The sequence below is a fragment of the Microtus pennsylvanicus genome, chromosome 21 (genome assembly GCF_037038515.1).
Source record: "Microtus pennsylvanicus isolate mMicPen1 chromosome 21, mMicPen1.hap1, whole genome shotgun sequence".
NCBI lineage: Eukaryota > Metazoa > Chordata > Mammalia > Rodentia > Cricetidae > Microtus > Microtus pennsylvanicus.
The window spans coordinates 34412236-34439000 of NC_134599.1; the positions used below are offsets into that span (position 1 = coordinate 34412236).

General features: G+C 50.7%; 1 protein-coding gene across 4 annotated transcripts in view; it reads left to right on the plus strand.

Moving 5' to 3' along the window:
* The window catches only part of Prkce (protein kinase C epsilon), a 524437-nt gene that overhangs the window by 476914 nt on the left and 20758 nt on the right, over positions 1 to 26765 (plus strand). For 2 of the 4 annotated variants that reach the window (XM_075955632.1, XM_075955633.1), the window contains 4 exons: positions 5936 to 6074; positions 14430 to 14618; positions 19739 to 19885; positions 25795 to 25824. In XM_075955632.1, coding sequence (XP_075811747.1) covers positions 5936 to 6074; positions 14430 to 14618; positions 19739 to 19885; positions 25795 to 25809 — 490 coding nt within the window. In that variant the 3' untranslated portion in view covers positions 25810 to 25824. The remainder of the gene's footprint in view (positions 1 to 5935; positions 6075 to 14429; positions 14619 to 19738; positions 19886 to 25794; positions 25825 to 26765) is intronic. The other 2 variants (XM_075955630.1, XM_075955631.1) reach the window with 1 other exon arrangement.

Sequence of the window (26765 nt, forward strand, 5' to 3'; positions counted from 1 at the left end):
CTATTGAGCCAAGCAGTGTTTAAATTAATATAGTTTCTGTGTGATTATTTTGAGTGTAAGCTAGTCGGGCGTCCGGGACAAACAAAGGGACCCCTCCTCGTGCAACAGGACCAATAGTTTTTATTGGTGTCATGTTGCTTTTTGTGGTGTTGAGCGTATTCTTACCTTGTCTACCCATCTTTTCTTCTGATTGGTGTAGTTGGGGCTCTGGTGATCAATCTTCCAGGTGTCAGTGGATCCAAGGCTCAGATGGTTACTCCTCCTGGTGCAGTCATGGTCATGTGGTTCCAGTCACACTGGAGGTCACTCAGTGCTCCCAGGGGTTGCTCTGCAATACTGGGGATCATTCAGGCCTTCTCCCATGAAGGTTTCTTGCTTGGGGCTGCTCCAGCAGAGGTCGCTGGCTCCAGCCTGCCACCTAGGAGGTCAGAGGTCGCTGATTCACACCCCAGTACCGCTCCCTTGTACCTGCTCCTGAGGAGGTCTTTGCCTCAGGCCTGCTCAGGTGGAAGTCACTAGATAAAGCCTGTTCCCATTAATCTCCCTGGCTTGGGCCTGCTCCTGCGGAGGTCCCTGACTCACACCCAGACCCACAGAGGTCTCTGACTCAGGCCTGCTCTCTCAGAGGTTGCTCCCTTGTACCTGCTCCTGTGGAGGTTGCTGCTTCAGCCCTCTTTTGGTGGAAGTCTCTCCAGATTTTATTCTATACCAAGTCTGTATCCTAATGTGAAATAACTCCTGAGAATCAGCAAAAAATACCGCAGTGAAGAAAAGTGTGTGCACATGAGTGAACACACACCCCTGCAGTTCCCTCTTAAGCATATGAAAGTAAACACTCATACTTCTACAGAAGCGGAAGAATGTGAGATAGTACTTAAACCTAGCATGCAACCGAAGCTTGGTGGCTTAACTCATTGGCAAGAATGTAGAGAGGCAGGCACCCCCATATGCTGCCAATGGAAGGTTAGATGTTTTAGCTTCTAATGGGGCAGCTTGGTGATACCAACCAAAACCCACATTCTTGCTTGAAATTCAGAAACCTCTAGAAAGTGCATACAGTTCCTTGATACCCATAAAAATATCACATGCATGAGACTGTTCAAGGCAACAGTATGGGTTATAGTATAATGCTAGGGGTGCCTTAATGTCCCTTGATTAAAAATGATAGAGCATTATGCTGCCATAAACAACAAAGAAGCTTTCTGATGAATGCAATGGAAAGAACTCTAATGCATGCCAGGCTAAAAAAGATATTCTTGGGAAAGTACCCCTTTCGTTACAAGTGGGAAAAATGAATGTGTATTCATGTTTTCTTATTTATGTAGAAAGCGTGAACAACAGGGTACAGAGGAAGTGAACACAAAATAATTGCCTCTCAGGAAGGAAAGGATGACTTGAGACTCCATGCCAGAAGAGGGATTTTTTCTCTCTGCCCTATCATCCTTCAGGTTTCTGTTTTGGGGACACATGCATATCTGATCTATTAAAAAGGAAAACATGAATTTGAAATTAGCAGTAAATTAAGTAAAGATTTTCACATCACATGTATAGGGAAAAGGGTGGTACTAAATGTTTTATTCTAAAACAATGACCTATGACCTTATTATTATTATCATTATTATTTTTTGAGACAGGGTTTCTCTGTGTAACAGCCCTGGCTGTCCTGGAACTTGCTCTGTAGACCAGGCCAGCCTCAAACTCAAGAGATCTGCCTGTCTCTGCCTCCTGAGCACTGGGATTAAAGGTGTGTGCCACCACTGCCCAGCTCCTTAGTACTTTAAAAATTAAAAAATTTAAAAATGAGTTTGTGGCCAGTCTAGTCTACAGAGTAAGTTCCAGCACAGCCAAGGCTACACAACAAAACCCTGTCTCAAAAAATAAAGACAAGGGCTGGAGAGATGGCTCAGAGGTTAAGAGCACTGGCTGTTCTTCGAGACGTCCTGAGTTCAATTCCCAGCAACCACATGGTGGTTCACAACCATCTAAAATGGGATCTGGTGCCCTCTTCTGACAGAACACTGCATACTTAATAAATAAAATCTTTAAAAAAAGGGGGGGCAACAAAAAAAGAAAACAAACAAACAAAAAACAATAAAAAGTACCAGACTATGGATGCCCTCTTGTGTTTGAGGACTGAGAAGGAGAGGTTGGTGCCTGGGCAATTGTCTTTCTGGAACGCTTCCAGTCAAGGTTGCTAAACATTTGCTCTGTGTTAGGCTAGGTTCTGAGTACCTGGGAGTTCTCCGGGAGGAAGGACTTGCCCCTGCCTCTCCCCCTCTCCCCTGCCCTATAGCTGGACCCCTCAGAAGTCAGATCTGGGCACCATTCCTCTCTACCCTCCCTCTTAGAGAGGCCTACGACTCCTCTTGGGGCAACAGCACTAAAAACTGCAGGTGAGAGGCTCTTGGGCAGGATTGGGGAAGTGGAAAGCTAGGGCCCTAAGGCAGCCATTGCTGGAGAAGAGAAGGGAGGAAAACAGGGACCACACTGTCCTCCATTGCTTCCTTCCAACATCCGTCTCCCCTCCTCCTCATGGAGAAGGACATCCTCTCTTTCCTCCCTTAGCTGGCATGGCCTGGCTTCCCTAGGGATCTCATCTGCTAAAGCCCCACTCCCAACACACACACACACACACACACACACACACACACACACACACTGCTTCCCCTGACAAGCCCACACCAGACAAGCTTGCCCCTGACGGATGAACACTTTGTGATGAGACTCAAAAGCTCCAGAGGAATGGTGTTCTAATAGCAGCCAGCCTGGTTCCCCAGGCAGGGTTGGGGGGGCGGGGGTGAGGGGTGGGGGGGGAGTGTTGTCTTCTAAGCCTTCTGTTCCAAGAAAAAGGACTAGAAATCACTCACTTTTTCTTTGTTTGTTCGGCTATCTGAATGGCAAAGGAGGAAGTGAACAGAGGTAGAGTTGCCTACAGTGGCTACAGGGTGGGAAGGAGTGTTTTGGCTAGGGCCAATCCAGGTCATAGCCAAGGGCGCCCGTAGGACTTGCTCACATCCGACAGCAGCTGGGTCAACTTCTTCCCCAGGGAGAAGAGGGGGCAGGAAGCAGAGGCCAGGAGGAGTGAACCAGAGAAAGAAAAGCAGGCGGCAGGAAAGAACGAGGGGCTGTCCCAAGCTAGCCAGAAACCCATGAGAGGAGGGTGGGAGCTGGTGGGTGCCTAGACTGTTCTATATGGCAACCTGAGACACATCAGAGCCAGAACAAGGCTGGCTTCAAGTCTTTAGACTCTTCTCTACTCGTGACACGCTGCTAATGCCCATAGACCAGCGCCTCACTAGAGACTAATGCCCACAGTCCAGTACCACATTAGAGAAACTGCTTCTAGGTAGGTAAGAATTAACATAAAAGCCAGGTGGTGGTGGTACATGGCTTCAATCCTAGCTCTTGGGAGGCAGAGGCAGGAAGATCTCTGAGTTTCAGGCCAGCCTGGTCTACAGATCAAGTTCCGGGACAACCAGAACTACAAGAGTTAACACAAAGGCCCACTACTGGACGATATACAGAGAGTGAGAGAGATTGCAGCATTCAGTCCTAAATCACCAACCTCCTCCCGCCTCCTGTCCCCAGGGCTCAGGAATCTGTGTGGAAAAGGAGCGATTGTAAGAGCCAGAAGTGATGGACTGTTTTGAGAGAGCCGTGTGTCCTAGACTCCCCGGGACTGATACACCCATGAAGTCCCAGAGACTGTGGTAGCACATGCCACATCTGCACAGTTGCCAGCGCAGAGGGGAGGAGGTGGATACGAGGTCCCATCCCTCCCTGAGAAACTATCTGCAGTTGGTACCCACGGGCAAAGGGAAAGTCAGTTTTCTTTGGAGTGTCACTGGGTATATCAAGCGTACTCCAGGGATGCCCCATGCCCAGAAGGAGTTGGCCAACATAAAAGGAATTGAGTGGTATTTTTGTCTCATTTTGCTTCGTTTAGGCATTATTTTTATTTTGTCTTACTGTACTTTTGCTTGTTTTGATTTTCGTGTTTGTTTTTAAGAAAGATGGTAAAGTTGGGTGGGTAAGGAGGTGGAAGTGGTTGAGGGAGGGGAAAAGCATGATCAAAATATATTGCATGAAGAGATTTTTAATTTAAAGGATTATAAGTCCCTTCTATGGCACAACAAAGGCTTTAGCGGGGTGCCCTGAGAGCTAAGGTGGTAGCTGGCCCTGGAAGGAGGGTAGCCCAGAGCCAAGAGAGCAGCTTTTGGAGCAGGAAACCCTGGTCACCTAAAATAAATCCCTTACCTCCCCCCTGCTTTGTCTTTGTATTCTGCAAGGGTAGAAAATGCTTAGCCACGGAGTGTGCTCTTCAGAGCTCAGGTTCCAAGCAAGAATGCTGGACTTGGTCATGGGGGGGGGGGAGGGTTAGTGCAGTCTCCACCAGAAGCATTGTTTTTCACTGGTTTTACGGTCCTTGCTGTATGATCGGTGTGACAGTCATGTGGACCTTGTAGAGGCAACCCTGGGTACTACAGCAATGGAGGAATATTTGCCTCAGCCAGTCCCACGTTCCCGTAAAGAAACTTCTGCAAAGGTTCCACAAAGGAAGTGAATAAAGACTTCCGCCTTTCGCACACTCCATCCGATTAGTCCCTTCAAACAAGCATACAAACAGTGTGTGACCCCAACCTGACAGATGCGGCCCAGCCCAGCAAGGTGACTTTAACAAGGCTATGCCATAGCCAGTGATGAAACCCTGGCAGCCAGGATCCCAGCCCGACATTCATTCCTGCCTTCCCACCCTCGCCAGAGCTGAGCCTTGTTGGCCCTCACTCGGTGCCAGGGTCGGGGTCAGGACTTCGCCCCCGTGGGCAGCTGGCTGGGCTCAGTGTTCTGTGATTGGGGGTCATTTGCTTAGAGCGGCCCTTTCTATGTGCTTTCTTCCCTCTCAAGGAATTCCAACTGTAATCAGAAATAGGGTCACAGATACAACACAGGCAGCACCAGAAGTATTTCCTGCCCCACCTCTCCTTCAGTCTGAGCCCCATGGGATGCCAGGAGCTCAAGTTCAGATGCCAACAGGCCATGAGCGTGGCCTTTCCTGACCTCTGCTCATAGGGGAAGAGGCCTTTTTGAGAGGCCCACCTCAAAAGCCCAGAGTAGTCGCTGAGAGGCATAGAATAGGAACCTCCAACCGTATAATCGAGACCCTTCTATGGGACCAGACCTGGAGATTCCAGTTGTGGTGGGAAAATTCTTATCTAGGACTCCAGGTTTTAGATAAGAAATCTCAGAACCCTGGAGTGTTAAAGTGGGCCACAGAGGAGCCACCATGATCTATGATTCTCACCTGCAGGAAACTGATCTTGCATAGGCACCATGCTCCTGCAGGCAGGACTCAGTCCCCTCAGCATGGATTTCAAACCCCTCTTCCCGACACCCCAAGCTCTCTGGGGTTGACTCTAACACACCTGTCTTGTCTCTCTCTTCTCAGGAACCCTGCTCTCTGGTCTTCTCTCCTTTGCCTCTATCCCCCTTCTCCTTCGGTTCCTCTCTTTGCCATCTGTCCAGACTAGCTTCTATCCACCCGAAGGCCACTGCTCCTTGCTTGTTCTCACGCCGACACCTGTCTCCAGTCATTTCCCCCTGAAATTGAGCAGCTCAGACTCTCGGGATTTTCTCTGATCCAGTGATATTGAAAGATGTGGGAGAGGGGGCCTACTCATTTCTCACAGCGGGGTCTAAATGACACGAGTCCAAACTTTAATGCAGCCGGGAGACTATGAAGGAGTTTTGTTGAGTTGTAAGTACTGCTGAAGGTTGACAAGCTGGGAGATGCCCCAGACTAGGGTTAGTCTGAGGCAGGTCAGACACCCCCTCTCCCAAGATTCCCTTCACTGGGGATTTCCCTAGGGTATGTCTAACTCAAGAAGACCCCATTGTGTGTGTGAGGCTAACCATGTGACCTTAACCTGTCTTACAGGGATTTGAAACTGGACAACATCCTTCTAGATGCAGAAGGTCACTGCAAGCTGGCTGACTTTGGGATGTGCAAGGAAGGGATTCTGAATGGCGTGACCACTACCACCTTCTGTGGGACCCCCGACTATATAGCCCCCGAGGTGAGCCCCGTGTGCAAAGACCACTTCTCTCTCTTAGTATCAGGGCTGAAGCAACAATCCAATGCCAATCACCCAAAGGTGCTAAGAGAAGGATCCGGAAAGGGGGGGGGGGCTTCTAGGAGTAAGACACGGAAGGAAGATGGTTTTGTGATTCTTCTGGAAGGATGAGGTGGTAGGTAACGAGGACGGGATACGTGGATTGAGAGTGACCGGCTAGTCCCCAGGCCTGAGTGAGTCCTTACAAATGTCACGTGTCCACCAGAGCTAGGGCTAAGAGAAATTGGTCGACGTGCAGGAGAGCTTTCACTTCTTCCCAATCAGAACAGTGAAATCCTACCAAAAAGGCAGCAAGTGGCTTCACTGAATGTTATCATCCATAGTGAAGCCAGAAAGGCTTTGCCGTCTGCACTGAGGTCGCAAGTCTACAGAGTAGGCACATGCGTGGAGCAAGAGAACGGTGTAAGCAAAGGTCAGAGATGTCCACTGTGAGCCTCACCAGAGGGTTGCTTTGTGCTCGCCTTGTGTGAAAGTTAAGGGAATAGCGTGCTCACCATGAGGTGACTGTTTGGCTTGTGTCCTCCAGAGCAGTCTGTCCCAAACCAAGAGATACTCAGCAGGCATGATTCACACTTAGCCCTATAGCCCCATAGACAATTAAATGTATTTGATGGTTTTGAGACATGTAAGATAGGAGAGGGGCACCAATCCCATTAAGTATTGCCTGTGTGGAGAGGCTTCCTTCCAGTGGACGTGATTTGAGCACCCGCTAAACAAAGCTGCGCGGGAACGGAGTTGACTGAGACTCTGGTTGCTCTTCTAAAGGAGCTGTTAGTCTAGACAGAGAGTGACACATCTACAAGCAGAACAAAGTACCCGAGGCAGGAGAGTGCCTCGGGGGTACAGAAGCATCTGGAGCGTCTAGAATTGAGAAATCGACTTGCAGAGAATACGTAGCACAGGGCTGAGGAGAGCGTTGTTGGAAACCGTAGGAAGGGTCAGAGTGGAACCAAGGAGAAGGAAGGGCCACGGCTCCAGGCTGTGAGTCCTCTCAAGGCAGGGTCTGCTTCACTCTGGGCATTCTCGGGATCCAGCACACAGGTTTCTTTTGAATGTGTGGAGGAATGGATGTGACATTTCAACCTGTGTGGAAGCCAAGAGATGACAGCACTTTGGCCATTTTCAGGAAACTTAAGTATCATAACTAAAAAGCTGGTGAGGTAGCTCAGCAAGAAAAAGCACTGGTATAGTGGCATTTCAATTCAATAAAAGCTTGCCTGAAGATCAGAGAGTAAAACAGCCTCACTGGTCAGCCTTACAGACCTGGCAATGGTGGTGGCCCACACCTTTAATCCTAGCCCTAGGGAGGATTATAAAAAGAGAGGAGGCAGGTCCCAGACAGTCTCATTCTGAGATTCCTGGAGGCAGGATCGCCATTTTGGACTGAGGTCGAGGTAAGAGCCAATGACTGTCTGCTTTGCTTTTCGGATCTTCAGGTTGAACCCCAATTTCTCTCCCTGAGTTTTTATTAATCATGCTTCACACTTATAGCATAGACTTGACAACCCAAATTCAATCCCTAGAATACACTTAAAGGGAGAATGGGAGAACCAATTATAAAAGTTGTTCTCTGACCTTCACCATGATGTATGACCTACACACACACACACACACACACTGGTCTAATCAATACAACAGAATTTTAAAATAGTAAAGATAGAGCAAGTGGCTTATTAGTGCTTGTAATGATGAACACAAATTAGGATAAAAAGAGCCAGGAATGTGACTTCAACCCTGAAGGATCCATGAACCTACTAGCTAAGGGTGTCCTTGGAGGTGGATCTTCATCACGTCCATCCCAGGAAGAAGGCAGGCCACCACAGTACACACCAACAGGCTGAGCAGAACCTTCACAGTGCACCCCTAGAAACCACAGAAGCCAAAGCTGATTGTGCAAGACTGTAATCCCTGCACACCAGGAGGTAGAAGCACGAGACTCAGAAGTTCAAGGTCATACTCAGCTGTGTAGGAAGCCCGAGGCTACCCTGAGCTTCCTGAGACCCTGTGTCACAACATATTTCAGACATTCTGATCTTAGTGAACTTGAACTGGACAGCCGGAGAATGTAACTGCTTGGGTTGCGTTTTTCTTTCCTGGTCATGGGGGTGATCCTGTTAGCTATCATTTCCCTGGCTGTCTCCTGGAGTTGATGCTGCTTTGCAGACGTTCCGTTGTCTCCTGGACACGTGAGCTAATTGTGAATATAGAATACCTGTTGGGTTCACTCGTACACCTGGCTCATGGGAGCAGCGCTAATGGCCTCTTGCCTAGAATTTGAACCTATGTGTCTTTGATCTGAAATTCTTATACTTCCTCTTTAGAATACTCATGTAAAAATGTTTTAAGTGTTCAGAGAAAGATTCACCCTGTGGGTTTTGTTTTTATAGCCTCTTACACTCTGGTAACATTGCAAGATATCCAATGAATGTCTAGGGAGATTTTTCTTTAAGAAAAACCGGCATTGCCTTTGATTCCTTGTGCTGATATTGAACCCCTAGTTTTAGGATTTATTCTCAATACTCTATGACTGGATCAAGTTTCTACAAACAATAACAAGCAGGTAAAGGACAGACCTGCACACAAGTGGGGCCAGGGAGAGCTCAGGAGTGAGGATTGTGGGTTCCCCATCTCCATGCTCTTTAGAGCTTGGTCTTCTAAAAGCAGAGATTTCAGCCTCTCTGCTAATGTGTTTCCTTAGCAAGAATAGCAGCAAGGCAGCCGGCAAGGAAAAATAAAGGAGAGGAGGGAGTCTCACTGGGACTGAGAATGAGTCTCACCTTCTCACTCTCTACGCTCATTCTTTACCATGGTAAGGAATTCTTCTCATGGTAAGAAGCTCCTATTCTTGTCCCTCAGTGAGCCTGTGCCACAGGATTAAAGAGCTGACAATAGTTAAGGATCCTGCCCAAGAAACACATGCACTTCACGGTGAAGGAGAAGCCCAGGCCAGCTCCATGTAAAGTAGCGCACTAGCAAGACTCTTTTTTTTTTTTTTGGTTTTTCAAGACAGGGTTTACTCTGTGTAGCTTTGGAGCCTGTCCTGGAACTAGCTCTGTAGACCAGGCTGGTCTCGAACTCACAGAGATCCGCCTGCCTCTGCCTCCCGAGTGCTGGGATTAAAGGCGTGCGCCACCACCACCCAGCCTAGCAAGACTCTTGAGTGTGCTTAGCACAAGGCTTCATAACTCTCCCTGCCCACCTGTCCTTTGTGCCCATTGTATAAAATCGTTAGAGCCCTGGAAATGGCGAACAAATGCTGGTCTTATGGAAGGCGAATGACAGCTGATCAGGAACGGTGTGCCTGCCTTGGTGAGGGCTAGTGAGAGGGTGAAGTGAAGTTCTGCTTCTTGAGCGCATGCCATACCACAGTGCCCAGTGCCCATCCCACGACACAGACCACAGTGCCCAGCCCATGACACAGACCACAGTGCCCAGCCCACGACACAGAACACAGTACCCAGCCCATGACACAGACCACAGTGCCCAGCCCACGACACAGACCACAGTGCCCAGCCCACGACACAGACCACAGTGCCCAGCCCACGACACAGAACACAGTGCCCAGCCCATGACACAGAACACAGTGCCCAGCCCACGACACAGAACACAGTGCCCAGCCCACGACACAGAACACAGTGCCCAGCCCACGACACAGACCACAGTGCCCAGCCCACGACACAGACCACAGTGCCCAGCCTACGACACAAAACACAGTACCCAGCCCATGACACAGAGCACAGTGCCCAGCCCATGACACAGTGCCCAGTGCCCAGCCCACGACACAGACCACAGTGCCCAGCCCATGACACAGAACACAGTACCCAGCCCACGACACAGAACACAGTACCCAGCCCATGACACAGAACACAGTACCCAGCCCACGACACAGAACACAGTGCCCAGCCCATGACACAGTGCCCAGTGCCCAGCCCACGACACAGACCACAGTGCCCAGCCCATGACACAGACCACAGTGCCCAGCCCACGACACAGAACACAGTGCCCAGCCCACGACACAGACCACAGTACCCAGCCCATGACACAGAACACAGTGCCCAGCCCACGACACAGACCACAGTGCCCAGCCCACGACACAGAACACAGTGCCTAGCCCACGACACAGACCACAGTGCCCATCCCACGACACAGACCACAGTGCCCAGCCCACGACACAGACCACAGTGCCCAGCCCACGACACAGACCACAGTGCCCAGCCCACGACACAGACCACAGTGCCCAGCCCACGACACAGACCACAGTGCCCAGCCCACGACAAAGACTGGCCAAGTGTAGCTCCCTCCCGTGCTGTCTTCCCCATTGGATTATATCATGGGGTATAAGAAACAGTAGTGAGAGCTGCGTCCAGACCTGCCCAGAATGTCCCCAAGTACCCTCGATGAAGTCAGGAAGTCTTTTGAAACCTTGGGTTCCTATCTTTCCCCTGGGAATCCTAATGCCTGCCCTGCCCATCTCAGCAGGCTGCTCTAAGACTCTAATGGGATTAAAGGAGGGAGAGCTTCAGAAGGCAAACACCTTTATTCAAGTAGGAGAGGCTAGCCCTGAAACCAGAGCCACCTTCTGAGGGATCAGCACTGCCAGTTCCCCCATACACACCCGCTGCACCCCTCTGGCACTTCTCAAGCCCCCTTCTTTCTCCACACCTGGCCCTCGCTCCTCAGGAAATGGCTGTCAGCTCTTGGTTCCTGTTCAACTCTCTCGACTCAACACTTGACCCTCTCAAGGGCTGGCTTCCATACCACTTACCCTCCCATGATGTCCAAAATTTAACCCTCCCTACCAGCTCCATGACTGGCAAGGTGATCAAGCCATGGATAATTGGGGCAGAGCCTAAGAGGAAGTTAAAAAGTGATTTCACCAAAATCAAAGCTCAAAGGGAACCTAGGAAGGCTGAATAAAACCACCCTGCCATTTCCACAGCATCACCCATTCTGAGTGTACACAAGGTACCAAACCACAGAGGTACAGATGCTAACCATCCACCCCAAAATGCTGAAGTGCCCACCTTATCAGCTAGAGCCATGAGCTTCAGAGTTAACAGGATACACTAGATAATACAGACACACAGTGGTAGGTGCAAAGTGGTAGCTGCGTCTTAAGTGTATGAGCAGGCTGGCCACAGCAGCAGGCTCAGCGGAAGGTGTGAAGTGGTAGCTGTGTTGAGTATATGCGTGGGCTGGCCACAGCAGCAGGCTCAGCAGAAGGTGTGAAGTGGTAGCTGTGTTGAGTATATGCGTGGGCTGGCCACAGCAGCAGGCTCAGCAGAAGGTGTGAAGTGGTAGCTGTGTTGAGTATATGCGTGGGCTGGCCACAGCAGCAGGCTCAGCAGAAGGTGTGAAGTGGTAGCTGCGTCGAGTATATGCGTGGGCTGGCCCCAGCAGCAGGCTCAGCGGAAGGTGTGAAGTGGTAGCTGTGTTGAGTATATGCGTGGGCTGGCCACAGCAGCAGGCTCAGCGGAAGGTGTGAAGTGGTAGCTGTGTTGAGTATATACGTGGACTGGCCACAGCAGCAGGCTCAGTGGAAGGTGTGAAGTGGTAGCTGTGTCGAGTATATGCGTGGGCTGGCCACAGCAGCAGGCTCAGCGGAAGGTGTGAAGTGGTAGTTGTGTTGAGTATATGCGTGGGCTGGCCACAGCAGCAGGCTCAGTGGAAGGTGTGAAGTGGTAGCTGTGTTGAGTATATACGTGGACTGGCCACAGCAGCAGGCTCAGCGGAAGGTGTGAAGTGGTAGCTGTGTCGAGTATATGCGTGGGCTGGCCACAGCAGCAGGCTCAGCGGAAGGTGTGAAGTGGTAGCTGTGTTGAGTATATGCGTGGACTGAACACAGCAGCAGGCTCAGCGAAAGGTGTGAAGTGGTAGCTGTGTTGAGTATATGCGTGGGCTGGCCACAGCAGCAGGCTCAGCGGAAGGCGTGAAGTGGTAGCTGTGTTGAGTATATACGTGGGCTGGCCACAGCAGCAGGCTCAGCGGAAGGCGTGAAGTGGTAGCTGTGTTGAGTATATACTTGGGCTGGCCACAGCAGCAGGCTCAGCAGAAGGTGTGAAGTGGTAGCTGTGTTGAGTATATGCGTGGGCTGGCCACAGCAGCAGGCTCAGCAGAAGGTGTGAAGTGGTAGCTGCGTCGAGTATATGCATGGGCTGGCCACAGCAGCAGGCTCAGCGGAAGGTGTGAAGTGGTAGCTGCGTCGAGTATATGCGTGGGCTGGCCACAGCAGCAGGCTCAGCAGAAGGTGTGAAGTGGTAGCTGTGTTGAGTATATACGTGGACTGGCCACAGCAGCAGGCTCAGCAGAAGGTGTGAAGTGGTAGCTGTGTCGAGTATATGCGTGGGCTGGCCACAGCAGCAGGCTCAGTGGAAGGTGTGAAGTGGTAGTTGTGTTGAGTATATGCGTGGGCTGGCCACAGCAGCAGGCTCAGCGGAAGGTGTGAAGTGGTAGCTGTGTTGAGTATATACGTGGGCTGGCCACAGCAGCAGGCTCAGCGGAAGGCGTGAAGTGGTAGCTGTGTTGAGTATATACTTGGGCTGGCCACAGCAGCAGGCTCAGCGGAAGGTGTGAAGTGGTAGCTGTGTCGAGTATATGCATGGGCTGGCCACAGCAGCAGGCTCAGCGGAAGGTGTGAAGTGGTAGCTGTGTTGAGTATATGCGTGGACTGGCCCCAGCAGCAGGCTCAGCGGAAGGTGTGAAGTGGTTGCTGTGTTGAGTATATGCGTGGGCTGGCCCCAGCAGCAGGCTCTGGAAAATGATGGGGAATAACTTTGTGGTACTTTCCAGATGCTCCCGGGAGAATGTGGGCTGTGGAAACAGTGACTGAAGTGGCCAAATATATAAGGGAAGTGCTCGCAACCCTTAGGAACGGGCAAGGCCTGAGGGAACAGGAGAATGCTAGGGAAATCTGAAAAGACTCTCTGGAGGAACAGGCTCAGGCATGACCTTGAAGGACAAGAAACCAGGGTACCACTAAGACTTGGTAAGCCAGCCTGCCGACTAGATCTTGGGAGGTTGAAAGAAGACCCGGCTTTGGCTGCGGCCCCAGTCTGGTGCAGTCTATAGTTCTGATTTTACACTGAGCACTGACTGGAGAAACCCCATGTGCTAAGGAAATGGATAAAATACTGTAGAGGTCGCTACAGCATCTCCCAGTCTTCTCCATCCCAGAGTTAGTTGGTTTCTAGACTGCTCATGTCCTTAGGGTTCTTAGATGTGTCTATCAATTTCTGTTTAATCCCAAGTAATTTGGGACTGCTCCAGAGAGCTGCTTAGCTTCTCCCACATGGGTTCAGCCTAAGTTACTTCTCTGACTCTGCCCATTGGGCCAGATAAGCGGTGTCTGGGATGAGGGGATGCTGCTGAGGCTGGGTGGCCATTGTCAAAGACAGCATTCAAAGACAGTCATAGAACTAATTGAACTTTGACTTTGCCCATAGAGATAGCATTCATTCACAAGGCTGTCCCAAGGACAGGCCCTGGGATCTATAGGGTCTATTAAATGAGAAGTTAATTGGTGAGACTCAGGGAACCAGGAGAAAGGACAAGAACAGGTCTTTAGACGGAACACAATGGACCTTTCTGGGTAGAACAGGTGAGCTTCAGGAGATGTCTTTTCTGTTATTTCTTTCCCTGGATTACGGGGCTCAGGTAAGCTTGGTGTTGGTTACCACTTAAGGAATAGCAGCTTTCTGGTTCAAGCCAAGCATGGTGGTGCACGCCTTTAATCCCAGCACTCATGAGACAGAGGCTGGAAGATCTCTCTGTGAGTTTGAGGTCAGCCTGGTCTACAGAGTGAATTCCAGGCTAGTCATGGGTATCTAGCTCAGGGGGGAATAAAAGATTCTGGTCTCTTTCCTACTTGGGCAGTCAGCATATTGCTCCTCCTCCCTCCAGCTGTGTGACAACAGGACTGGGCTTGCTACATATCCCTCTCAGCATGGCCTTTTGAAGTTCATATCCTACCCCCTAACCTAGAGTTCAGTGTCAAACTGTGCTCTCTTCTTTTCAAAGTGGCCCTCAGTGCAACTCGGGAGCTTGAACAAAGGGACTGCCTTTTGTTTCCACCAGAGGTTAGGTGCTGGCTGTGCTGGAGGACTGTTGACCGCCCACATTCAATCTTCCTCCCACACACAGTCCTCTCTGGAGGTGCTGGGGTAAGCCTCTATCGGGGAACACAACTCCACTCTGAGGTGGAGCAAGTGGGAAGCGAAGGTAGGGACACAAAGGTGCCATGAGAGCTTGTGTTCCTGGGGGAGGCTCTTAAATGACCCTGCCACTCTGTTTCCTGAACAGATCCTGCAGGAGTTGGAGTACGGCCCCTCGGTGGACTGGTGGGCCCTGGGGGTGCTGATGTATGAGATGATGGCGGGGCAGCCCCCCTTTGAGGCCGACAATGAGGACGATTTGTTCGAATCCATCCTTCATGATGACGTACTGTACCCTGTCTGGCTCAGCAAGGAGGCCGTCAGCATCCTGAAAGCCGTGAGTCACTGTCCCTCACCTTTGGCTCTGCTGCCTGAGGGTGTTCGCCCCACCTCTTCCTCTCTCGCCCCCCTCTGGGGCGTGTCTGTGTGTGTGTGTGTCTGTGTGTGTATGTGGTCTGTGTCTGTGTGTCTGTGTGTGTCTCTGTGTGTATCTCTGTGTGTGTCTGTGTGTGTGTCTGTGTGTGTCTGTATCTCTCTCTCTCTCTTTCTGTGTGTGTGTGTGTGTGTGTGTGCTCACCAATCAGTTTGCCCAAGATCACAGTGCTGGACCAAGGCAGAGTCCCGGAACAGCCCAGGAGCCTCAGCTTCTAGTCCTACCTTCCCTTCCCTTTCAGAACAGCCCAGAGTTCAGTAGTTGAACAGCCACATCCATAGAGGGCTCTGGACTCACAATCTTCACTTTAGTCTATATATTTTATGAAGAATGCTGGCTGTCTGTATGACAGATAGGGAATTTGCAGCAACTGACATAACTAATAAAAGTCATAACATTTTTTGATGTACACGCATTTTGCAGGAGTCTGGAATCACACACGTTCCCCTGCCTCACTCCTTCCGTGGCCCCCATGTTTGAAGACTGGCAGCTTATCTGAGCCCCTCTGTTAAAGTGCTTCTTGTTATTTCTTGGTGGCCTGTGTCACCCTCTTTTCTGTCCCCCTTGCTGTCTCTGCCTCTCCCTGGACAAGTGCCCTGCTGTGTAGGAGGCTTGCTCTACCCCACCCTCAGGACTTTCAAAATGAAAACTCCTTCATTCATCCCCATAACACTTTTTGCCTTCCTGCAGACTGTGGAGGACTGGGACTGAGGCTCAGCTGTCGAGTGCTCGCCTAGCACGCATGACGCATAACGCACGACGTCCCGAGTTCTATCCCCAGCCTTGCATAATTTAGTCAAAGCAGCTCAGGCTTGTCACACCTGTGCTGGGGAAGTTGAGGGCGGAGAAGGAAAGAGTTCAAGGCTATTCTTCAGCTGCGTGGTGACTTAGAGGCCAACCTGGGCTACCTGAGACCTTGTCTCAAAGACAGCGAACCCCATCAGTGAGATGGCTTAGCAGGCAAAAGCACTTGCTTTCCAAGTTCAGTCCACAGAAGCCGTGTAAAGAGCCCCATGCAGTGGGGTCACCTACACTTCTAACATTGCCACAGTGAGAGGAGGCTGCAAACAGCCAGGAGCTCACAGGCTACGCGGCCTGGCACAAACGAGAGACCCTGCTTCGTCAGGAAAGAAGAGACTCCCTCCTGGGAGTTGATCTCTGATCTCTACGTGCCCATGGCAGCGTTCATGGGCCTGCACTCACCACCCTGGAAGTAAACTAGTCAATTTAAAAATATAACCTTTTTTAAAAATGTATTTGTGTCAGGGTTTCTGTGTGTTGCTTTGGAGCCTGTCCTGGCACTCTGTACACTGAGATCCACCTGCCTCTGCCTCCCAAGTGCTGGGATTAAAGGCGTGCGCCACCATGCCTGGCTACAAAATTATCCATTTGCAGTCTGTTTGCTGCCATGAGGATGGAAGCCCTCTCACAGGGCAGGGCAGGGGTTTTATCAGTTTCCCTCACAGATCCTGGGAGCTGCAGACAATGGCGGGCACATCCTAGGCGCCACACACAGCGTCCGTTGCCACATGGAAGATGGCTGCTCTCTGTGTTGTTCCCTTTGCCCCAGTTGACAAGGTGAAAAATGCCTTCGGTATACAAGACAGTGATGTGACAGGTGACTTGTAGTTTGCTTGAGAGCCACACCTGTCTGGAGTGTGTCCACTCCCTACCTCCAGCTAAGCACAGGCCTGCAGCGGTGAGAGCTTCCTTCAGCAGACCAGCCAGCCTTTCCGAGAGGCAGCTAGAAGCCAGCCAAGTCTCTGCTTTGAACTCCTTCCCTAAGAAGGGTGTGCAGGTCAAAGCCGAGCTCATATGGGTCACTCTTGGGTACCACCCTTTGATCCATGCCCTTGTTTCTTTTCTGGGGTTTCTCACTGATCCCCGAGTAGAATAAAGTCCTGGGCTCTGCCCCATCTCTGGGCCCTGCCCAGCCTTGTGTTCTCACATAATGAGTCCTTTAAATGCCAAAAGCACAACATGGGATGCTACCAGGGCTTCGTTTTGTCCCCATGTCCATCTGCCTGTCCCCTATGCTCTGTGTGGAGTTTTATACAACCTTTCAGAAGTTCCCTAGGTGTATACCAAGAAGATACAGAGTCAGATTCTCACTCCTTTACCTTTCTTTGTTGAAACAGAGCTCAGGAGGCCCTATATCTATCTCATCCTCAAAGAAGGGGCTCTCACTTCTACTGGATGTTGTGTCTGCCTATCTCTACACTTAGAAAAGCCCTTGGGCAGCTGTCTCATGGGTTCCCCCCACCAAAGAGCATCCTGGAGTGATGAACCTTCCGCTGTAGTTCTGAGATCCCCACCTGGCCCCAGGCAGCTAATCTCCACACTGGAGAGAGCAGGACTGAGCCTGGCCGACACCAGCTCAGCCCCCTTCTCAGGGTCCTCGGCCCACATAGCAGACAAATGTGTGGCCTCACTCTCTCTTCCTCCCCCATCTCCCTTCTTCCCTCTCTTCCTTCTCTCTCTCTCTCTCTCTCTCTCTCTCTCTCTCTCTCTCTCTCTCTCTCTCCCCGCCTCCCTCCCTCTCTCTCTTTTTCTTTTTTTCCCTCCCTCCCTCCCTCCCTCCCTCCCTCCCTCCCTCCCTCCCTCCCTTCTTCCCTCTCTCCATCCCTCCCCCTCTTCAGATGGTCTAGTCAGCACCACGGTTTTGACATCCTCCCTGTAGACACATCCAGCAATGTTTGGAGATATTGGAGTTGACACCGTTGGCGGGGCTGGGTGTGAAGATATACTGAGGTGTATCAGAGATGTTGCTGAACAGCCTACCGTTCACAGGCCAGCCCTACAGCAAAGGATGTCAGTAGCACTGAGTAGGAAAACTGTCAACACCTGGGGCTGGATTGGTGGCCTGGTGGTTAAAAGCACGGGCTTCTGTTACAGAGGCCCTGAGTTTGATTGTAGGCACCCATGCTGAGCAGTTGACACCCACCTGTAATCTTAGCTTCCCGAGACTGGTGTCTTCTGAACTCTGCCCTCCATTCCCACCCAAACACCCCCACACATGTATACCTACACAGAATTTTAAAATTAAAAAATGAATTTTGGGGCAAAAAAGGAAACTGTTGACCTGCAGAGACTCAGGAGTTAGAGGTCATGCTGTGTTAACTGCTAAGGTCTGAGAGGAGCGCTCTGGCCCAGGTGTTTCCCCAGGGCCTCATCCTGAGGCTTCTCTTTCCTCTGCTAGAAGGGGGGGGGGCAGGAAGGGCTACGCAAGGGAGGAGTCCTCTGTTTCTCTTTGGAACCCCCATCCCGTTCCTTTAGGTTGTCACTCAATGTTTCCAGCCCCCGTTTTCTAAGACTCCGCCCTTAGAGATATGTCTCTGAAGGGTGTTACCCGTGTGGAGGTGGCTCAGGATATAGAGAAGGCCATTTGTGTTGTAAAGCAGAGAACAACCCCTTACTGCTGCTTGTACTCGGCTCCATCCCACAAGACTGAGCCCTCAGCATCCTGTTCAGTCTTTCCAGTGTACCTACCGGGCAGCCTGTAGGAGGCAGCTCATCAAGCTTATAATTTAGATGGACAAGAAATGTGGTGCTCAAGCCAGCTGCAGAGGACTCGGCATCTCGATTGCTTCTTAGAGAATATGCAAACACTGCATGGAGACCCTGAAGAGTAGGCAGGACGCAAACTGAGACGTCGCCATGTACTAAACAAGAGTGTGTAGAGGAAGATCTAGTCCAGAGATGAAGATCATGGGTCATCTACAAATTTGAGGCTTCTAAGCACTGATCCCCATCTTCTCTGTGGCTTCCTGTCTGAGAAAGCGCATGCCCATGTGGTTTGGGTTCGACAACACCAGGGGAATATGGTGGGACCCTGACCTCTAACCTTAACCCTTTCCTGCTTAAGAAGATCTTACTTGCTGGTGAGCCTTGCAATTCCACCACAGTCTGTCCTCTCGGGTTCTTTTCCCACTGACCTTTGCCCTATAAAATGTTGCCCTTGATCTCCAAAACATGCAGGAAAAACACATCACACACACATGCACACACGCACATACACACACATTTATGCACGCACACACGCACACACACATCACATGCACATACACGCATACACACGCACATACACACACACACGCACATACATACATACACATACACACGTAATTTTAAAACATGTCCATGTGAGTTATAGAAATGTTATTACTTTTAGTGCTCATAAGTAAGTCACAGTGACAAACTTCCATGTTCTGCATGATGAGCTCATGTCTACCAAAGCAGTCAGTCCTGGGAATAAACATAACTTCAGCCAAATAGCTGAAAACCAGTGTACACCAAAAAAAAAAAGAAATAAAAATATTTTTGATAGGCACCAAAACCATACCCATACACCCGTGTGCCATGCCATACACGTGGAGGTCGGAGAACCATTAGCACGCCTTGCTTCTCTCCCGGCATCACACGTGACCCCGTGATCCATCGCAGACTGTCAGATTCCGTAAAAGCAAGTGTCTTTATCCACCGGTAATCCATCTTGCTGGATTCTACATGGGGTTTTTTGTGTGGCAATTGGAAATTCAAACTAACTAAAGAAACAAGAGGGGGTTGGGAAAGGAGAGAGATGGGAGGTAGATAATCATTTGCATATATATGCATATATGTACATGCTCGTTATCTTTCCTTACTTCTGTATATCAGATCTCAGTCTCTGCTGAAAAGACTTGAACGTCCGGATGCAATGAGAGAAAAGGAGTTAGGTCCTAATAGCAACTTGGCACCTCGCCGGCTGTGTATCTTTAGCCCAGTTTACTAACCTCTCTGTGCCTTAAGTTCCTCCCTGATAAAGTATAGCTAGCAATCGTACCTCATGCGGAGATGAGTGCGCATCTGTCCGGGGGTTTAGAATACTATCTGGCGCATGCTACATCGTATTCACGGGCAGAACACAGTGGGAGCGAGGCCCCTAGCGTGTCCGTGCCGATATGGGAAGCAATGTGGAAGATATTCCCTCATGACCCATGCCTGGGAGCCTCCGTCAGTAATTCTCTCGTGCCTTCCTCCCGCAGTTCATGACCAAGAATCCTCACAAGCGCCTGGGCTGTGTGGCGACACAGAACGGGGAAGAAGCCATCAAACAGCACCCCTTCTTCAAGGAGATCGACTGGGTGCTGCTGGAGCAGAAGAAAATCAAGCCCCCCTTCAAGCCGAGAATTGTAAGTGGGTCCCAGCCCTTGCCCTCCACGGTCAGCTGGCACTTTTGTACCTGGGGTGTGGCTGCAAGCCCAGGGAGGGGTCTCCCCTAGGAGAGTCTGAGGCCTTAGGTGTTGACTGTCAACAATGACACCTGCCGCCTCCGCGCTGTGTTTGTTTATTCTGGCAGCCATGGTGATCCTAGGTCTCCCCGTGACACAGAGATGAGGATGTTTCTTGAGAGAGAAATGGGGTTTTGGCTTTGAAAGCAGCCGTGTAGAGGAAAGCGTGACCTAAGTGTTTGCCGTGGTCCTTGTATGACAGAGAGTGAAGTGAGATTCAGTGGCTATTGCAAGAAAGACTGACCCCAAGTCCTGCGGGGAGTCATAGTCCTGTCTCTCATGTGTTCCTGCCCTCTGCCTGCTCCGGGCACAGCATGGGCTGACCTCCATGTGCAGTGCCAAGCACAGGTGAGGGCTGGAGATCAAAGGGACGAGACACTCGGAAAGCTGGACAGAGTACTACACTCAAGGCTTGGCTGGAGAACCAAGGCCATGGCCTGTGACCTGACCTACTATGGCAGTGTTCAAAGAGCAGGCAATGTAATCCCGAGAGAGGTATCTCAATTCCGGTATTTCATGAGGTAGTGAGTTCTTCAGGCTGAGAATCCGGGCAGCCAGCTTCAGGCACCTGGGAACCAAAGGGAAGAGTCTCTTAGACAGGATCCCAGACCTGTGAGGCTGGCAGGAGACCTGAGATCATCAACCAGCCATGGGTCACCATGTCCTGTCCGAGGAGACCTTCCTCCCCCACCTGCAAGGATAGGAAAGACCTCAAGTGTCCCTTGGACCCCCAGAGAGGAATATTCTGGAAGGTGATTGCCAGGTGATGAGTATGCTCCAGACCATAGACAAAGCCAAAAGTGACAGGTTGATGTGACATAGGCTAAGGCTTGCTAGTATTCCTATTTTGCTTTCGCTTTGGTCTGCGTGCTTTTTGAGAGACACACAGCTTGGAACAGGCCAGGCTTGTGGTCTGTTTCTCTTTGCGAACCTCCACTCCACTTTAACCCATCTTACCACAGCTTGCCCCTCCACCCCCACTTCACCCCGTGCCAAGTTCATACAGTGGATTTTGTACCTAAGGAAGGTTTGAGGTTCTGGCTGTAGGGCTGATAGAGCTCACTGCATGTGTCAAGCCTATCTGATGGCTCGGCCTGGGCTCTAAAGTAGCCTCAAAGGGGAAAAGTAACTGGATACCCGACAGAATATATGAAGCAGGTCGCCAGAGGTTGAGAAGAAACAGAAGGATCAAGCCCGAGAGGTGAATTATAATTTCCATGGAATCTGACTTAATCCCTAGAGAAATGAGAAGCAGAATTATAACCATGCAACCCCAGCTAACAAGAACCCAGACAAGACCCACGGCCAGTCAGATGTCATTGCCATCCGTAGATTGGCTTGAACTTACGTTGAGACTCTATGTCAGCAAGGCACTTTCAGCCAGACGCAGGGAGGACCAGTCAGAGCCAGAAAGGCTGGCTGAGGAATAGGCACGGCCTCTCAAGAGAGTGTAAGGTGAAGAGGCCCAAGGAAGCCCCCCTAGGGCTATCAAGGGAAGCAAAGGCCGGGAAGTTAGTGCTGCAGAGAAACTCCTAACAGGAAAGAAGTGAGAGCGAGCTTGAGCCTCAGTTTACAAAGGATGTTTTTTAATGAATGGAGTCACTGGGACTAGGCTCTCCCTGGGGTCGGTCTAACAGATGATGGGGTAAAAAGAAGTGACCACGGGCCTTTCCTAGGAATTTCTACTCCAATCCAAGGCAGGCTCTGGAATTTAAGCAATGGTGAGAAACTCAAGTTCCTAAGGCAGCTCTTAAAGCCCGATCAATCCAGGATATCCTCACTGAGTTTCCAATCTTTAGACTGGATGTGGTCTCTTAGTAGTCTCGTCCTTGCTTGGCTTCTATGGGTCCTATCCCAAGACATTTGGAGAGGAAGCACACCTTGGTTCCAGAGTGAGAGCGGAGTGACGGGGGCTGTGAAGAATGCTGTGAGATCACTGTGGGCCTGGGATCTGGGACAGAACCCAGACACTGAAGAAACGGGGAAGAGTGGGGGAGCAAATGGGGTAGGTCTCACCAGGGCTCCGGCAGGTGGAGACCCCTTCAGGTTATCCCTAGGCAGGTGTGAAGATGTTCCCGTAGGCAAGGGGTTTTCAGAAACCAGAAGAGGAAGTATTTCTCTGGGTCTGGGATCAGTTGGGATTCCATACTCCCCCGGACCCCAGTCCACAGGAGACAAGGACTGCCCTTACTTTAGCCTCTGGGAAGCCTTCCCCTGGGAATTATAAACAGGTCCCTGCTCAATTCCTTTGCTCGGGGACCCACATGAGCTTCTGGTGGCTTTCTTTCCCTGTGAGGGTATGACCAAAAGAAAGGAAGGACTGGGCCATGTAGGTCCAACATCCATCTTACTTTCCTAAAACTATCTTCACTGTTTCCATGGAAACTGTCTTGTATATGTTTCCCCACTATGCCCCAAACCACCCTGCTGGGGGACTAAGGAAGAAGGGTTCAATGCGCTGTTTTGTTTTAGCTGAGATGAGGAAATTAGGGCATTAGGGATGAAGAAAGTGGGGAGCCAGATCGTGTGAGAGGTGTTTCTGGCCATACTTTGGCCGAGTCCTGTGGCATGGTCAGAGCTGCTAGTCTCAGGTCTTCGGAGACTTCATCGAGGTATTTAAATATTTGATCACATTTCTGTCCTTGGGATCTGAGGTCTCTGTCATAAATATCAAATCTGCGAGTGAAAAGGAAAAAGGAGGAGGAGGAGGGAGGGAGGAAGAGAAAGAAGAAGAGAAAGCAATTATCAGGAAGGTGTCCTGACCCTGTCCCCAAGCTAAAGCTCATCCCTGCAATGTAGAAGAGTCACTCTGCGCTACCTGTGGGTGCAAGTCTAGCAGAAGATGCTGAATTAAACCAAAACCACTCCATGTATATCACCTGGGAGAACCTCACAGGCCCAGTGTGGAAACTCCGTGGGTTTTTATGAGCCACCCTCCTCGTGTAGCCAACGAGCACAGGGATGTCTGCCTAGCCCAGGCGGTAGCAGGGAGGCAGGCCAGCTCTGTGCTCCATTAGCCGCCACGCCTTAGGCCAAAGCAGCCATGCACAAGTCCCTGCGGAGGGAGATCCTGCAGCACGCTGCCACGGAGCCCTCCTGCTCGCGGGGCAGAGGTTCCTTGCGAGACTGGCTTTCTTTGGCCTCAGGTATCTTATCTATGGAGGACATGTCATTTGCCTTCCTGGGAGAGCTCAAGGAAGGAAAGATAGTTCAACACCGAGAAAAAGCAATGAGGACATGGGACTATACGCCAGGACACTGTGAAGTGTTTGGATCTTGTCTTACAGACAGATGGCACATGAAGGGATAGATACCGTGTGAAGAAAAAGATAAGCTCTCTGAGCAGACAGCACTAGCCTTGGAGGTGTTGCTAGCACAAAGAGAAATTGGGCACAAGCTTAAACCAGCAAATAAGACAGAAAAGACACCCCCATCTCCCAACACCCCCCCCACCCATTAACACAGATACCTTTAGGGAAGTGTGCTCAGGTGCTGGAGGGCACGAGAAAGCCTGGCTTTCTTCTCTTTGGAACTAACTCCACTTATTCTCCAGCTCTGCCCTGTTGGCCTTATACCAGAATGCCACCACTCCCCAGAAACCTACTCAGCAGCCACTACCTCAGTTCCCTTACTGGCTACCAGAGCTGAGTCACCTGGAAGGTGACCTGCCTGGTGGATTCAGGGGGAAAAGGTTTTGTTTGGCCCAGGAGTGGCCCAAGCATCCAGTCTAGCATTTGAGAATAGCCACAATGTAGTATCTTGTGTCTCTAGAACGCTTAAGTCTCCACCAACCCATCACACCAGGCAAAACCGTTTCTGCCATGGCGGGTTCACCTGGAGACTGGGTCCCGCTCACACCCACAGGGGCTGAGGGCGACATCAGAGCAGCTTCCGACCTGACTCCCATCCCATCCCCTCCACAGGAAGCCTCCTGCCTCTGAAGGTATCACCAAAGAGATTGTTCAGATTGGAGGCTGGAATTTGGCCTCTGGTCAGTTTCCATCGCATACCTCCCCTGGCTGCTGTCCCTGCGGGCTCTCTGCCTTCCTGACGTGTTTGCTAAGCTGAGAATCCTGTGCCTCTGGCGTCTCAGCCTCACTGTGTAACCCTTGCTCTGGTTCCCCAGAGGTTAGGAGTGCAATGGGGGTTTCCAGCCTGCAGGCTGTCACCCCTTTGTGTGGGCCCCCACTCAGTGGCTTCTGCTTCAGCATGGAAAGTCTCTTCTCGTATGTCTTCTTGACTGCTGTACCCTCCTCCCTCATGTTCCCTGTGTGTTCCTCCTGTCCCAGCTCTCTGCACCCATACACTGATTTTATATAAATGATATGCCATCAACACCAAACCAAAAAGCTCTATGGACGTGCAGTCAAATCAACAAAGCCAGCAAACTCCTTAGACTAGAGGTGACAGCCAAGTGTGAACACTGTCTCACTAGAGCCTTCCCTCCAAGTGTGAACTAGACTAGAGGTGAGAGTCAAGTGTGAACACTCTCATTGGAGCCTTCCCTCCAAGTGTGAACTAGACTAGAGGCGACAGCCAAGTGTGAACACTGTCTCACTGGAGCCTTCCCTCCAAGTGTGAACTAGACTAGAGGTGAGAGCCAAGTGTGAACTCTGTCTCACTGGAGCCTTCCCTCCAAGTATGAACTAGACTAGAGGTGAGAGCCAAGTGTGAACTCTGTCTCACTGGAGCCTTCCCTCCAAGTGTGAACTAGACTAGAGGTGAGAGCCAAGTGTGAACACTGTCTCACTGGAGCCTTCCCTCCAAGTGTGAACTAGACTAGAGGTGACAGCCAAGTGTGAACACTGTCTCACTGGAGCCTTCCCTCCAAGTGTGAACTAGACTAGAGGTGACAGCCAAGTGTGAACACTGTCTCACTGGAGCCTTCCCTCCAAGTGTGAACTAGACTAGAGGTGACAGCCAAGTGTGAACACTCTCATTGGAGCCTTCTCTCCAAGTGTGAACTAGACTAGAGGCGACAGCCAAGTGTGAACACTGTCTCACCTTAGCCTTCCCTCCAAGTGTGAACTAGACTAGAGGTGAGAGCCAAGTGTGAACACTCTCATTGGAGCCTTCTCTCCAAGTATGAACTAGACTAGAGGTGAGAGCCAAGTGTGAACATTGTCTCATTGGAGCCTTCCCTCCAAGTGTGAACTAGACTAGAGGTGAGAGCCAAGTGTGAACACTCTCATTGGAGCCTTCCCTCCAAGTGTGAACTAGACTAGAGGTGACAGCCAAGTGTGAACACTCTCATTGGAGCCTTCCCTCCAAGTATGAACTAGACTAGAGGCGAGAGCCAAGTGTGAACACTCTCATTGGAGCCTTCCCTCCAAGTGTGAACTAGAATAGAGGTGACAGCCAAGTGTGAACATTGTCTCATTGGAGCCTTCTCTCCAAATGTGAACTAGACTAGAGGCGACAGCCAAGTGTGAACACTGTCTCACTGGAGCCTTCCTTCCAAGATGGTGATGGTGTCTGATCACTAATACGTCTCCCTCATCTAGTTTTTGTGCTCCCAGTAGGCTTATCTTTTGGGGGGATTGAGGGGAGAAGAGATGTATTTGGTATGGCTGACACTGCAGATTGCGGGGCTAGTCAGCTCACTTCTGGTTCCCATTTGGTGCACCCCAAAGAATTAGACTCTGAGATCACAGGCTCCGGGGGTTTCACCACTGGAATGGGAGCAAGCCAGTTAAGAGGGAGAGAGCTGCTTCCCTCAGAGCCCTAGCTGTCCTCCATGAACGCCAAAGGCAACAAGGGAAATACTGGCCAAGTAAACTTTCTTTGTGTACGTGTTCTCTCTTTTCAAGTTTGCTTCAGTGTGAATGTCCCTCTGTAAGGTAAGGCTTCCAGAGTGGGGAGTCTCTCCAGGTAGGTGAGCCCACAGGCCCCATAACATAGAGGCCCTTCTCAACCTCATGATCCGTCTCCATTCAGCCATCCATGCTGCATGGCAGGACCCCGATGGAAGCCCCCCCTGCATGCTCCTGCATGACTGGGCTGTGCTGAGAGAAAACCTGGGAAGTGGGCTCAAGAACTCACATGCTCACTTACTTAGCAGCCCCAGGAGGAGCCCGGCTGGGCAGGCATCCCCTCCCCCTAATGCTGGTCCACCTGCCCAGGGACCCGACTAGCATGGACGGTAATGCAGAGGCCAATGAGACACCATCATCATCTTCCATCCTGGTGTCTCAGGACCAGGGCTTTGCAGGGTCCTTCACCAAAGACACCTCCAAGACAGCTTCCATGTCAGAGTGAGATCCCTTCCCCCTAAGAGGCTATTCACTCTCACAAAGAGCCAGGGGGGCTCTGGCCCAGGTCTAGAAGCCGCAGGGAAAGTCCACATCCCTGTTTTTGTTGGTTGGTTAAGTTACGGCGTGCTACAGAGGACAGGGTACTGGCTTTGATCACAGAAGGACTGGGGTTGACTATGATTGCTGTCACAGGATAACCTTAAGATTGTGAGAAATCACTTCACCCTGATCCTCAGACGGTCTTATCTGTAAAATGGAGTGAGAATAGTTCTCTCGTAGCATTGAACACAGGACCAGTAGCGAGCCTAAGATGCCTTGTGTGCTCCAACTTCTTGGGAAAGTTTAGTTCCACTCTCTCCCTTCATGCTGTTTTTCTTTAGTCTGCAGGCGCTCTTCCTTTCTCACCAAGGCTCTGGGAACCAAGAGTTAATTAAGTATTATGGGAAATCATATGGTATTTGGGCTCGGGAATCAGATAAAACTGTGGCCTTCCACTTTGGCCTATGGGATCTTAGAATGATGAGTGC